General features: G+C 40.9%; 1 protein-coding gene across 1 annotated transcript in view; it reads left to right on the top strand.

Annotated features, from left to right (window-relative positions):
• The window catches only part of lrrk2 (leucine-rich repeat kinase 2), a 32,201-nt gene extending 20,893 nt beyond the window's left edge, over nt 1-11,308 (top strand). The window contains exons 29-52 of the mRNA XM_066687197.1: nt 77-300; nt 508-635; nt 896-1,114; nt 1,283-1,484; nt 1,903-1,991; nt 2,334-2,521; nt 2,610-2,764; nt 3,257-3,400; nt 4,014-4,205; nt 4,427-4,573; nt 4,672-4,784; nt 5,205-5,398; nt 5,822-5,982; nt 6,147-6,317; nt 6,570-6,670; nt 7,072-7,269; nt 7,536-7,729; nt 8,046-8,118; nt 8,322-8,506; nt 8,740-8,892; nt 9,655-9,860; nt 10,294-10,356; nt 10,488-10,617; nt 11,133-11,308. Of these exons, the coding sequence (XP_066543294.1) occupies nt 77-300; nt 508-635; nt 896-1,114; nt 1,283-1,484; nt 1,903-1,991; nt 2,334-2,521; nt 2,610-2,764; nt 3,257-3,400; nt 4,014-4,205; nt 4,427-4,573; nt 4,672-4,784; nt 5,205-5,398; nt 5,822-5,982; nt 6,147-6,317; nt 6,570-6,670; nt 7,072-7,269; nt 7,536-7,729; nt 8,046-8,118; nt 8,322-8,506; nt 8,740-8,892; nt 9,655-9,860; nt 10,294-10,356; nt 10,488-10,609 (3,622 nt within the window). The 3' untranslated portion in view covers nt 10,610-10,617; nt 11,133-11,308. The remainder of the gene's footprint in view (nt 1-76; nt 301-507; nt 636-895; nt 1,115-1,282; nt 1,485-1,902; nt 1,992-2,333; nt 2,522-2,609; nt 2,765-3,256; nt 3,401-4,013; nt 4,206-4,426; nt 4,574-4,671; nt 4,785-5,204; nt 5,399-5,821; nt 5,983-6,146; nt 6,318-6,569; nt 6,671-7,071; nt 7,270-7,535; nt 7,730-8,045; nt 8,119-8,321; nt 8,507-8,739; nt 8,893-9,654; nt 9,861-10,293; nt 10,357-10,487; nt 10,618-11,132) is intronic.
• The last annotated feature ends 999 nt before the right edge of the window (nt 11,309-12,307 follow it).

The following is a 12,307-nucleotide window of genomic DNA, read 5'->3' as shown; positions in this document are numbered from 1 at the left end:
TACTGGCATTTCATCTGCAGTATTTTTTTTAAATCCATCCTGTGTTCATATCCATGTGGCATCGGTTGTTTATCAGATTTCTCCAGCAACGGCTGAAGAAAGCTGCCCCCTACTATCGCATGAAACTGATGGTAGTGGGGAATTCTGGGAGCGGTAAAACTTCACTCGCCAACCAGCTCATGAAACTGAAGCGCTCGCAGTGTCACCCTGATCCGACTCCCCTCGGGATTGACGTCAAGGACTGGACCCTCCGTGAAAAAGGGAAAAAGAACATTGTTTTAAATGTCTGGGACTTTTCAGGTATGAGTTTACACCCACTGATGTGGTAAAAAACACCAAGCGGGTGAAAAACAAGTCTAAAACCAAGCTGGCATGATTGGTTTGAGATGTGATACTGGCAGCCGATGATTGTTAGTTTATAATGTAGCTGTTAAAATGTCTTAATGTGTTGAAGTCATTTGTGGATTTCTATGAGTTCTACCAAACTGTGTTTAATGTGTTCCCCAGGGAGGGAGGAGTTCTGTGGTTCACACCCTCACTTCATGACTCCAAGGGCCTTGTATCTGGTGGTTTATGACCTGAGCAAAGGACCAACAGAAATTGATGCTATTAAACCCTGGCTGTTCAACATCAAGGTGAGGGTTGAAGGATTTTGTCTCCTTGCAAAGGTGAACACTGTAGCATCACACTGACTAGTATAGCACGGGAAGAGATGCAGGGTAGTATTTAATGGCCAACCCATGTGATGGTGTCCGCTATGTCTTATTTCCTGTCTTGAAGTTGTTGTTAAAGGTAGACTGTGTTTCTTTGCAAGGCTACAGTTGGACGTTCACGGAGGAATCTAGTCTTTCTCACAACTAAGCAAGTGTTTGTCTGTGACCTATTTTTTTTTTAGGCCCAGGCGTCTTCGTCCCCTGTGATTCTGGTGGGCACCCACACAGACGTCAGTGAGGACAGGCATGTTCAGGCCTGCATAGCTAAAATCAGGAATGAGCTGCTGAACCACCAGGGCTTCCCCATCATCAGGGATTACCACATGCTCACGGCCACCGAAGACTCGGACGACATGGGCCGCCTGCGCAAAGCCATTGTTAAAGAGGTCATGAGCTTTAAGGTAACTCCTTTGTATACAATTTGTCTAAAACAGTATAATTTTTTTAAATGTTAGGACCTGTCTCTTTTCCCCTTTGCCTCTCACCTGGTGTCTTGTTAAATTAATTACCTTTAGAGGATATAAAAGTGAGAGTTGAATCCTGATGCACCATCTAATGCTCTCACACAGATTCAAGACCAGCCAGTCATGGGTCAGCTGATCCCTGACAGCTACCTGGAGCTGGAGAAGAGGGTGCTGCAGGTGCGCGAGTGGGTGCCCGTCGAGTTCCCAGTCATTCAGCACCAGAGTTTACTGGAGATCATTCAGGAGAACCAGCTCCATCTGGATGAAAGCGAGCTTCCCCATGCCATCCACTTCCTCAGCGAGTCTGGTAAGGCCTGGAGATTTCCTCGGTATCTCAGAGGAGTGACAGGAATCCTCCTTCTATCACTTCTCTTGTCTTATTATGATGGAGCTAATACTGATTGCTTGCCTCAGAGGGTTTGCTCTTTTGTTACATGATGCTTTTTTGGGTGTACTTGTTGTGCCTCAGGCATTATTTCACTTCTAGTTTGTGTAATTGCATTCCCTTGCCCATTGTGATTCAGCTTTCACTGTCCTTCCTTCAGTCACTCCATGGTTTGTTGAAGATTGTAGATGGAGTTGGCAGTATTGTTAACTTGCTACCGTGACGTTGGAGGTGTTGGGTTGTTGGATGAGGGGAGAAGTCTCTGTGTGAGAGGATGTGTCTATGAATATTGATCTTGATTAAAGTCCGTGACTCCTATCTGCGTGTCTCTGTTTCTCAGGTGTTCTCCTACACTTCGATGATCCTGCCCTTCAGCTGAGGGACCTGTATTTTGTTGACCCTCAATGGCTTTGCAACATAATCTCCCAGGTACTGTGGTAGTGCTGGTTTCTAAAATCTGATGTTGTATGGCATGAGAGAAAATGTTGACGGAGGTTCCTACCTAAAATAAATTTGCATTGGGTTACCATCACACTGTTGTCATTTTAAAATTGCTTTGAATTTCTGTGACAGTTTAATTTCACACGCTATCAAATAGGTTCTATGGTGAGATCTTTAGAGGAAGGTTGCTACAAAGACTGGCTACACACTTTTGAAATGTGCCGCCTTTTATTCATCAGTTGTTTTTTTTTTAGCTTGATGTCTTGAAACTGAAACTTATGAAGATTTCAGTCATGAACTGTTCCTTTTGTTTGTTTGTTTGCCTTAAAGATACTGACGTTGAATGGAGGAGGTTCATCAAAAACTCCTAAAGGTATTGTTCAGCGTTCAGTGGTGGAAACATTTCTTCTCAAAAAACAGAGCTTCCCCAAAAATTACATCACTCAGTACTTCAAGCTCCTGGAGAAGTTTCAGATCGCATTGCCTTTCGGAGAAGACCAGCTTCTTATTCCCAGCAGGTAACTAATGATCAATTTGTCATGTTTATTGTCATTTCAAATAAACGCTTTACTTGTCTCATCTCACACCTTTATGTATTCTTTGTAGTTTGTCCGATCATCGGCCAGTGATCGAACTCCCCCACTGTGAAAATTCAGAGATTATAGTGAGGCTTTATGAAATGCCTTACTTCCCCATGGGCCTGTGGTCCAGGCTGATCAATCGTCTTCTCGAAGTATCAATGTATATGCTTTCCGGAAGAGGTATGGCATCGATTTACACTTTGTTTGTTGTGTAGCTGCACCTGTGTGTATCCGCCTCATTTGTGAGCTGCAAGGATGTATTTGATATTACAAGAAAGACACGTATGCACACACACACACACAAACACACACACACAGCTCTAGAATTTTTTTTTTTTCCAGGGCTGTATTTTCAGATTAATTTATAGCCTTCTCTGAGTGTTATTGGAACACTTATTTGATTTTAGGATTGTATAATTGTTGTATGTATGGGTAGAAGTTTGATTCCATTTTACACCTCCCAATATCACATTCTTGTGAAAGCTTTAAGTTTGAAAAATGTGTATAAAACTTGACCTTGAAAATCCTTGACCAAAACAATTTTCGAGAGGGTGACCATAGAGGTTCTAACAAACCTCAAATGACTTTCATCTGTTAAAAAACAAATATGGATTGGTTACATTAGACGACACCGATATTAAAGATGTTATAATGTTGTGCTGTTCTTCTTAGAGAGAGCTCTGCGTCCTAATAGGATGTATTGGAGGAAAGGCATCTACCTCAACTGGTCCCCAGAGGCCTACTGCTTAGTGGAATCGGCCACCCTGGACACACCGGAGAGTTTTGTCAGAATCACGGTGCCGTGCTCCCACAAAGGTAATGATGAAATACAAGATGAGCTGCAAGGATATTTTTACAGTATGCTCAAATTTTGTGATGAATCTGGTACCTGACACAATTTTACAAACTTTCCCTGATAACTATCAGTCTGTTATTATTTAAAGGAATACTCTCTCGACTTACCTCAAAGATAAAAGGGGGAATTTGTTTTTCATTTATTTAACCATTTATTTCATTTGTAATGTTGTCAGTTCCTGTTCTGGGAGATTAGCCATGAGGAAGTGAGGCCGACCTGATATTAAACACTTCCTTCAGCAGAGAACACATCTGCTTTGTGGCTTTGAAACGGGGGCACAAATACAAATGGGTTGAGAGAGAAATGTACTGTTGTTACTGAGAGCAAAGAATCAGGCTTGCTTCAGATAGAAAACAAAAACACACTAATAATACCCAAGAGACTCGCTGTAATGTCTTGTGGCCTTAAGCCGAGGATCCCCAGAGATTCATTTTCTCCTGTAACAGTCTGTCTTCCTGTAGTTTTTGTTTTTCTCTTCTCTTTTTTTTTTTTACAATATCTCAGGCTTGTGCTGTTTTCAATATGACACGCATTCTGTGGCAATTCTGATCTGAAGATGTCTTGGTGTGGTAGGCCGTGTTTTGTTGGGCCAGGTGGTGGATCACATAGACTCCCTGTTGGATGAGTGGTTCCCGGGCCTCCTTACAACCGACGTCCACGGCAAGGGTGAGGCCCTGCTGAAGAAGTGGGCCCTGTACAGCTTTGAGGATGACCAAGAATGGCAAAGGATCCTGCTCGATGACCTTTTTGACCACATGGATAAAGGTATTTTAAAAATAGACAGGATATGGCTGGGGTCATCAATGGAGCATCATGGGTCAAATTGCCTCCTCTCGTTTCTTACTCTTCTTATTGGTTTTCGGGCATTTTAATCCTCCAGGCAGTTTGAGCCCTTTATCCTCTGTGCGCTTTGAAACAGTGAAGATCTTGTTTAATTTGAATATGGCCTGAACTGTGTTATTTCCCTTATTCTTCTCTTCCTGAAGATTGTCTTTTAGTTAGCACTGTGGATCCACGGATGACAATCCCGATTTCCCAGATCGCTCCAGACCTGCTTCTGGCCGATCTGCCTGCAAACCTCATGCTGGACATCGACCAGTTAGAGATGGACCTTTCGTCTGAATATTTACTGGGTAGGCACTTCATGGGCAGGTATTTGTGTTTAACCAAGTCAACAGCTATCTGATGCATCATTAATGCAGGCGAGGTGCGTTTTGTGTGTTCTGTCCAGGGGACGGTGGATTTGGATCGGTCTATCGTGCAGTGTATAAGAATGAAGAAGTCGCAGTCAAGATATTTAACAAGCACTCATCAGAACTGCATCTGCACCGGCTGCTGAGACAGGTAACCCAGCTGGCTGTGCTGTATCGTCTCATTCCACCACTAGGTGGCCCAAATTCAGTGCATACCATACAAAACTGGGCACACAAATCCTACAATGTTGATTTAATGATTATTATCTTTGTTAAATGGAGTTTAATCTGTGAAACTCACTTTCATTTCTTTCTAGTCAAATTCTCACTTTTATTTTGATCAGTGAGTTGTGCGATCGAGTTCCGGATACTTTCTATTTTCCAACTTGGTGTGTTTAATTTTGGTAAGATTCATGGGTTTATAAATGAAGTGTCTGTCAATAATGCAGTCTTAGATTTACTGGCTTGCATACATACCTTCTCCATTTATAGTCCTCAATCCTTTTGAATTATACTGCCCCATCAGTCTTGCTGAGCTTTGAAAGCGTATCCGTGCTGTGTCCGCTGCTAGGAGCTGGCCGTGCTGTGTCACCTCCACCACCCCAGCCTCATCTCGCTGCTGGCAGCCGGGACTCAGCCGCGGATGATGGTCATGGAGCTGGCACCCAGGGGCTCCCTCGACTCTCTCTTTGAGCAGAAGAAAAATGGCTGCCTCAACAGGACCCTGCAGCACCGGATAGCGCTGCACGTGGCAGATGGCCTGAGGTACAACCATACAGACATGCACCTTCAGAACAAATGTGTATTACATTTTCAGAGTTCAGGTTCACTGGCTGACTACAATCTGATTAACTAGTATTATACATTTATTTAATCAGAGACATTCCTGATAACTGAACTTGTTTTACTTGATTAAACGTGTTTATGCCAAGATGATGTTTGTTGCCATGTTTTTGCTTTAAATGTTTTAAATGCACTAAGAAGGCACATTTCATGTTTCTTTTGACACATGACTAAATAAAACCCTTGAAATACTTGTTGTAGTAGTAATATTATTAATAATATTATTATTATTATTATTATTATTATTATTATTATTATTATTATTATTATGACATGACTTTAATCGTTTTGAATAATGCAAACCACCAAGATTTTAGTACCATCTTAATCTGATTGCTTTGGCAGATACCTTCATTCCTCCATGATCATTTACCGGGACTTGAAGCCTCACAATGTCCTCCTCTTTAATCTGAAGACCGACTCTGAGATCATCGCCAAAATTGCGGACTATGGCATCGCCCAGTACTGCTGCAGCATGGGAGTCAAGACTTCTGAGGGAACACCTGGTAAAACATGCTAGATTAAAAAAAAATAACAAATTAAAATCCTTATGAGTTAAAAAAGTAAATCCATCCACTGCATTTCTGTTTCTTCAATTCTTCATCAAGAGTATTTGATTTGATTTCCTCCATTACTGGCTTAATCTTTCATGGCATTTTCTCCTTTGCAGGGTTTCGTGCACCGGAAGTTGCCCGTGGAAATGTCATCTATAATCAGCAAGCAGATATCTTTTCCTTTGGCCTGTTGCTGTATGACCTTCTCACTAGCGGAGAACGTATCTTGGACGGGATGAAGTTTCCCAGTGAATTTGACGAGATAGCCGTGCAAGGGAAATTGCCAGGTAAAATCTCTCAATTATACATGCAGGAACTTTACAGAGAAGGAGAGGAATCTGAATTTGGTTTCATGTGGCTAAAATCATGCAAGGAAATGCTAAATGTACCTTAGAAAAGATTAGACCTTAAAGCATTTTGAACTCTGTGATCGTTTGTTATTGTTCTTTTCCAAAATGTATGTGACCACACTGGGAGGTAGAAAGCACAAATATCCCTATTTTTTTTTTTTTTTTTCTCATTTGTACTTTTGATTTTAGATCCAGTAAAACACTACAAATGTGAGCCATGGCCCGGGTTTGAGAGGCTGATGAAAGATTGCATGAAGGAGAATCCCGAGGACCGACCCACTTCTTCACAGGTATTGAATGGTACTGAGGCAGGTCCAATACACCCAGCGAGAGGAGCGATTAGACAAGTTTACGTGCATTAATTGTAAGTTTGCATCTCTTGCCAAGATAGACTCTGCTTCAGACTCACCCTGACAGAGTTCCCCATTATATTTAAATTGAGTAAAAGCTTGTGACTTAGTGTGTGTGTGTGTGTGTGTGCGTGTTGGAGTTTGTGTGTGTGCATTTTACATGCATTGTAAAGCAGTGAATGTATAAGAATGAAAGGTGTTTGGGTGGAAATGTGCTTAAGAAAACCGTAAGCCTTGTATTTATAACTCGTGCTTATGTTTACCCTGACTGGAAAGCATTCAGGGTTTTCAATTTAGAAGCCTGTGTGAAGATGTAACTTCAGACGATGTCCCCATGACAGGTTTTTGACAGGCTGAACTCGGGGGAGCTACTCTGTCTGATGAGAGACATCTCGGTGGCTGAGGTTGTTGGTGCTGATTGCTTTGCGCTCTCCAGTCCGAGCTGTCAGCCCAAGGTCTGGGTTGGCAGTGGAAGCAGCAGCAAGAAAAAAGGCCGTATTACATGTATGGACTTAGAGACGGGGAAACATTCCACTCAGGTAATCTTTAAAGCAGTGTTATAATACATTTTTATGGCGTTACAAAATATTTAACCATATGTCATTTATGGTATCCTGTCCATATTTAATTAGGCAAACTGGTCATAGTATATTACTTACATTCAGCTCATGCACAGCATTTTCCTTATCGCTGTCTTGAATTTTGAAGTAATTTAAAAATCAATCGGTGTGATAATTTTGAGTTTATTTGAGTGTAATAATTCTCTGCAATGTTTTGTTTGATTTGATCCTGCCCTACGCTGAAGGAGGTTGACAGCAGCCCAGTGTTGTGTGTTACGATGGTGCGTCTCCCAGGAGAACAGGACGAGTGGATAGTGGCTGGAACACAGTCTGGGAGGCTGATCGTCATTAGCATGGATGATACGGCATCTAAACACCGGCTACAAGACGTGACCGACTCAGTCACCTCATTGTTCTTCCACTCTTACCCCAAACACAGGTGAGAGACAGAGCAATGTAGTCATTAACATTTTTTTTGTTGTTCATGATTTTGTATAATAACCTTGATAATAATATTATATCAAATAATAATCTAAAATTATCATTGTATTTTACTGACGTAGTTTCTGCACTTTCATTAGATACATGTGTTTGGTTGTTTCTGTTCTTTAGTTAATTTTGGTTCTGTTTTTTTCCTTGCATGTCTGGAATGCTAAGATACTATTAATTTTATTAAAATTAAACATTATTATGGGTTGTTAAGCTGTTGAGGACAAAATGTGTTGACGTCATGGAATTTCTTCATTTATATTTAGCAAAGAGCAGAATTTCCTCTTAGTGGGCACTGCAGATGGTACCCTTGCAGTTTATGAGGACACCGTAATCAAGGTAAGATATATATGTTGAACTGTTCTTCAGCATGTGCGTTTTCTACAGTCAGCAACAGAAACCTGCCATCTCTCTTTAAAAAATGGGTTAATGGTTAGCATTGCACTACATGCAATTAATAATACAATATAAAATAAGCTAGCCTGTGCCATTCTGTTAAAATGTCTTGTTAGAGTGGTTTGACACATGCTCTTTCTCTGCAGTGTGAAAATGGAAAGCCTTACAAGATTGTGCAGATTGGCAACATTAACACGCCCCTAGTGTGCCTGAGTGAGTCGACCTACTCCCAAGACAAGAGCACCATTTGGGCTGGCTGTGGGGCCAACGTTGTGTCGCTCACCTGTGATTATGACATCTGGAAGACCATAGACACCAAACCAAATTACCAGTGAGTGATCAGACCTAATGCTCATCTATTTAAATGCATATTGTAGTGGTTCTGTTCCTTTTTAGTTGGGTTCACCATTTAAATACATGTGCATGAAACTATTGAAATGTTATAACAGGGTTTGGCTGCCTCACCTGTGGCACCTTTTGAAGGACTTATCATCCTTATATGCAAAGCAGTTGACAGATTAAAAAGCCCAAAGGTGAAATACTGTGTTGAATGTATCTTTGTAGGCTTCAGCAGAGATCTTGCAGTGAAGCAAACATAATACGAATGGCGGTTGATAAGTACATCTACTTAAACAAGAAGGACAGTCATGTGGTTGAAGTTTGGGACAAAAAGACTGAAAAGCTGAATGAATTTCTGGACTGTTCTCTCTTCTTGAAGTAAGTCCCTTTCTTTTTGCTTCTATTCAGGCTAGAGCCTAATATTGTTTGGTACTCTGCGGTTTAGTTTTATCTATCCATCTATCTATCTATCTATCATCATCCAGCAGTGGATCAATATAGACTGATGAAGGCCTCCCCAAGGTGTTTCCACTCGCTGAGATCTACAGCTTCTCTTTTCAATTAAGATGAAAAAGTGGTTGACAGCACTCCTTCAATTAATTGTTTAATTGAATCTTCTAATCTATGTGTTTGTCTTCTAGGTCTTCTTTCATCTTTTGGAATGCATTCATTAGCTTCCTTTTTCCGTGATTGTTCTGTTCTTGTGTCAATTGTGTCACCTGCAGTTTCTGTATAATTTGCATGTTTAGTGACCAGGTTTCAGAGCACTAAGTGAGCTCTGGTAGTGTACATTTCTCTTCAGGGAAATGGGTAGATTTCCTTTCAGTAATTTACTATTTCTTCCAAATGCACTCCATCCAATTTTCACTCTGCTTTAGATTTTTTTCCATGATATCGTCATCTCTTCTGATTTGTGTTTTGACTTCTTCAAGAATCTGTTCATCTACTTCAATTTTCTTCGATTTAACAAAGCTGTTGAACATGTCTGGTGTGTATGTATATGTTCTAGAATATCTTGCATAGTATTTGTACCTTAGCTATAATCATTATAGATATTGGATACACATTGATGTCGTTGCTGGGCTGTGCACAGTGAAATGAAAAGCAGGACATTCCCAGGAAACCATGTTTTTTACTCAGGCATGGATCTAATAAAAGAAGCAAGAGACCGTCTGCCGAGGACTTGCGTGCTGTGAGAGTGAAAGCGCTGCTCCTGCATCACAGTGGCACGCTATGGATTGGAACGACGGGAGGTCATGTGATCCTTGTTGACTTGTCCACTCGGCAGCCCATCCGAGTCATTGGCGTACGTGCATCTATTAGGAGCATGGCAGCAGTAAAACTGGGTATGCATTTGCGGTCTTCAATTACACGTTAAAGGATGTTGAGTTATGAGCTAATGGAGTGTCCGTGAAATTAATATTTGTTTCAGTTAATGTAAAGTGTTACTGTTCTTGTGAGCCTTTACTAGGAGTTGAACTAACCTAGCTAGCAGTTGGAAAGAAAAGGGTTTCGATTATAGTCTGTGGATTGACACCGCTGAAGTTAATAGGGTGTAAGGAGACGTAAAGGAAGGCAGTGGAAATAAAATACTGCAGATTTATTGACCATTTCACCATAGATTTTCCACAGCAAAATATTTAACCCATAATGTAGTACTGGCTGAGAACGGGCCAATGTGGTGCCACGAGGGGATTTGGGTGAATTAGTGTGGAACAGAAGTGAAAAGATTAATGTCTTCGGTTATTAAAAAAATATATATTTGTATTCTTTTAACAGAAATGCTGAACCCCAAAAATGTTGTGCTCGTTTTGGGAAGATGTCCAGTCAATGTTCTACATGGTAAGCACACATTGTATGTGATTGTGCAGTATATAAATCAATTGTGTTGTGCAAGAGAGCAGAACATCCAGAGATGATGATCATGTGCACAGAATACAGGACTGACGTGTTTTCTATGTTGTGTGGTGTAGAGAGTGAGTCTGTCTTGTACGTCTGGAACAGTCACCTTCCTCTCGAAGTGCAGAACTTGCAGAAACACTGTGAGATGAGACAGGAAATTGGAGAGAAAATGAGAATGTCCCCCTTTGATTGAAATCACAGGTAATTATATGCATCCTAAAGCTTTTCTAGTAGATGTTTCTAATTGTGTATCATAGCAAAGGAACATAGTACAAAGTCCTAGTTTTATCTTCTTAAAATACAGGCTCTCCCCGAGTTACACAACACCTGATTTACATAAATTCGACTTTACCTAAAATGTTCCCATAGGCCCCAGTAAGAAACTTTCAGAGTTATGGAAATTTTACATTAGATCTGTAAAGAGCAAGTAGTGCATTTCCGATGCAAAAATTTAATTGCGTACATAGTTCCTCATATAAATTGGGGAGTGTCTGTAATCCAATCCAATATTTTGTCAACATTGTATTTCAAAGAATGCAGTGTATTAGGTATGTACCTTTACTACAGTAAATTGAAGCAGATATTTTAAATGTTGCCTGAATATTTAGATGTCTACAGCTCCTATCTATTTTGTAGGGTTTTCTTTCTCCATGTTTTTAATGATTATTTTTGCCTTTGTTAGTCTTTGTTGATTTATTTATTTATTCATTTTACAGATCTGTATTGGAAGAAAGTCTATGAAGATGGAATTAACAGTTTTGTACATGAAGGGAAACTGCACCGTACACATGTTCAAGGCAGAAGTGTAGTTTTAGTAAGACAGTGGTGTCATTTGAAGCTATTTGTGTTGTATCAGGTTTTGTTGTTATAAAGAAAAAAAAATACCCTTAAATCAGACATTTGAATCTCAGTTACTAAAACACTGCATAAACAAATAGCTGTGTACTTCTGGGTGTACTTCAGAGTGTTGGCCTGTTTTCTTACGGACTTTCCTTCACCTCTCTCTGATATTGAGCTCTCCTCTCTGCTCCCAGGCCACGAGCCCCCCACATACGTCCCAAACCTCCCCCCACTCACCTGTCCTCTCCTTCATCCCATCCCTCCTTAACACCGCACTCCTCTCCAGGGGTGCCACCAAGGGTGGGCCTGGGGTGGCCCCCCTACAAACACTGTCAGGGCCCCCCCTGCTAGCATTAACGAAACAACATCTCCTCCCCCCGCTAGCGTGACTGAAACAGCCCGACCCCCCCAGCAGTAATGGTCTACAACCGCTGCTACTCCTCTCGGACCGTGTCCCCTCAACATTCGCGCTCTCCATTTCTACCTCGCCACTCGCTCCCGGGCCCTCTGCAGTCCTGCATTTGCACAGCTGCACCGTTCTCTGCTCTGCTTACACTCTTTTTATGGTCACTTCTCCTCCATGCCTACTCCACCCTTTAACAAATACCAGGGAAAGAACTCTTATTATATTTGCACTTGTTAACTAATTTTACCAGGATTTATGCTGATTGTATTTTGAAATTATTGTATTTACTGGACTTTATAATGCTTTGAAAATTATCCTTGTGAAATGTTTGTCGCTGTGATTTTTACTGGAGCAATCTAGCTGCAGTACCTTGCTCTAGGGTACAACAGCAGTGCTGGGACTGAAGCCACAATCTTCCACTCCACTTCCACTTCCCTCACACCACATGACTGCCCCTATATTATGCTATTATATATATATAAATAATACAGTGAGGGGAAAAAAGTATTTGATCCCCTGCTAATTTTGTACGTTTGCCCACTGACAAAGAAATGATCAGTCTATAATTTTAATGGTAGGTGTATTTTAACAGTGAGAGACAGAATAACAACAAAAAAATCCAGAAAAACGCATTTCAATTTAATT

Source organism: Amia ocellicauda, chromosome 15 (assembly GCF_036373705.1).
Source record: "Amia ocellicauda isolate fAmiCal2 chromosome 15, fAmiCal2.hap1, whole genome shotgun sequence".
Taxonomy (NCBI): domain Eukaryota; kingdom Metazoa; phylum Chordata; class Actinopteri; order Amiiformes; family Amiidae; genus Amia; species Amia ocellicauda.
This window is presented reverse-complemented; position numbering and strand designations above follow the sequence as displayed.